Below are 1,835 nucleotides of genomic sequence, written 5' to 3'. Positions count from 1 at the left end.
AGTGAGATGAACCTGGTACCTCAGTTGAAAATGCAGAAGTCACCCATCTTCTGTGTCACTTGTGCTGGGAGCTGGAGGCTGGAGCTGTCCCTATTCATCCATCTTGCTCAACGAACCCCCAGTCTTCTTAACAAGCTATGAGACTGGTACATTTTTAATACCATTATTTTTTTCAGATGAGAACACTGAGGCAGATGGAAATAATTGGTTTTAAATTACATGTGTAGTGAATAGTGGAGCTTCTAGGCAATCTGGCTCTGAAGTCCACTATACTTTTTGGTGTAGGGATAGTGATTGACCATATATTTCCTCTGCTGTCAAAGAGTCTAAGCCCTAGAAAGGGATAAGTGATGTTTAGAAAGTCTCAAGGAATACTGAAGAAGAACAGGAAAAGGAAATGTGAAAAAGCAATGTTGCCTTACCAAAGCTCTTATTCTCCCCAAGGGCAAGGAAGGACATGTGGACAAATACAGACATAGAAATAATTAAACCTAATAAACTGTTAGATAATGTGTTAGCATTCTGTAGCACGCAGTGGAGGCACAGGGGAGAATGTAACTAGTGTAATCACAGTTGTCAAGAAGAGTAGAAAAAATTTGAAAATAGATGATCCCTAGGTGACTGAGAGAGTAAGAGCACATGAAAGGGAAAAAAATCAAGAAAAGCGAGTACTAAGAGGAAATAAACAAAAGTCTAATAGAGCATGAAATAGTCTAGTAGACTGAGAGTAGCATGAACAACTTTCTGGAGCATGGAGAGTGGGATGGACATCTATTCCAATGTAGAATTTCAACATAAGGAAAAAAGGATCACTAAGGTAAAGGAATAAGTGAAATATTGTTTACTTGTCCTGCATGAAAATTCTCAACCAAAGACAAATTTTCTATAAAAGGAGGGAGGGGCTTTTAAAAAACCTAAGTCTTCAGTAATAGACTCCTATATATGTATATATTTGCACTATGGAGTCACTTCCACCAATGCATAATTTATTCTTTCAGCCTTTATTCTTTCCAAACTACCAGAGTTCACTTACTATGTTAAAGGCAGTGGGCTAGGAAACTTAAAAGATATGAAGGTTAATAATGAAAGGCATCTCTCCTCTGGACACGTGAATTCTTGTAGGCACAGCTAAAGCATGTTGGTTAATATCCATTCTAATAGGTTGGCGCCCATGCAAAACTGGTTGTTAAATATTTTGAATATGAGTCATGCTTATATATAAGTTGGCTCATACAGGAATGTGCTGAAGCCTACTTGGACAATGTCATAGTGGATTTTCAAGAATTATGTCAATCGTTAGTTGTTAAACACAACTGGTATTAAAAGTTAAATACGGGAGACGAGACCAGAGGCTGAACTCAGGTTCTGACAAGATGGCCGGGCTGCCCCGCAGGATCATCAAGGAAACCCTGCATTTGCTGGCAGAACCAGTTCCTGGCATCAGAGCAGAACCAGATGAGAGCAACGCCCGTTATTTTCATGTGGTCATTGCTGGCCCTCAAGATTCCCCCTTTGAGGGAGGGACTTTTAAACTTGAACTATTCCTTCCTAAAGAATACCCAATGGCAGCCCCTAAAGTACATTTCATAACCAAAATTTATCATCCTAATGTAGACAAGTTAGGAAGAATATGTTTAGATATTTTGAAAGATAAGTGGTCCCCAGCACTGCAGATCCGCACAGTTCTGCTATCGATCCAGGCCTTGTTAAGTGCTCCCAATCCAGATGATCCATTAGCAAATGATGTAGCGGAGCAGTGGAAGATCAACGAAGCCCAAGCCATAGAAACAGCTAGAGCATGGACTAGGCTATATGCCATGAATAATATTTAAATT

The 1,835-nt window shown here is 39.6% G+C and overlaps 1 protein-coding gene across 1 annotated transcript; it reads left to right on the top strand.

Moving 5' to 3' along the window:
• The first annotated feature begins 1,373 nt into the window (after window positions 1–1,373).
• Window positions 1,374–1,832, top strand: LOC108525735 (ubiquitin-conjugating enzyme E2 N-like). The gene has a single exon (XM_017866600.1). The coding sequence runs from the start codon at window positions 1,374–1,376 to the stop codon at window positions 1,830–1,832; it is 459 nt and encodes a 152-aa protein (XP_017722089.1).
• The last annotated feature ends 3 nt before the right edge of the window (window positions 1,833–1,835 follow it).

Source organism: Rhinopithecus bieti, unplaced genomic scaffold (genome assembly GCF_001698545.2).
Source record: "Rhinopithecus bieti isolate Rb0 unplaced genomic scaffold, ASM169854v2 repeat_21173, whole genome shotgun sequence".
Taxonomy (NCBI): Eukaryota; Metazoa; Chordata; class Mammalia; order Primates; family Cercopithecidae; genus Rhinopithecus; species Rhinopithecus bieti.
This window is presented reverse-complemented; position numbering and strand designations above follow the sequence as displayed.

Bases quoted from the DNA above. Each gene is read 5' to 3' on its own strand.
- LOC108525735 (XM_017866600.1), top strand. From the start codon at position 1,374: ATGGCCGGGCTGCCCCGCAGGATCATCAAGGAAACCCTGCATTTGCTG.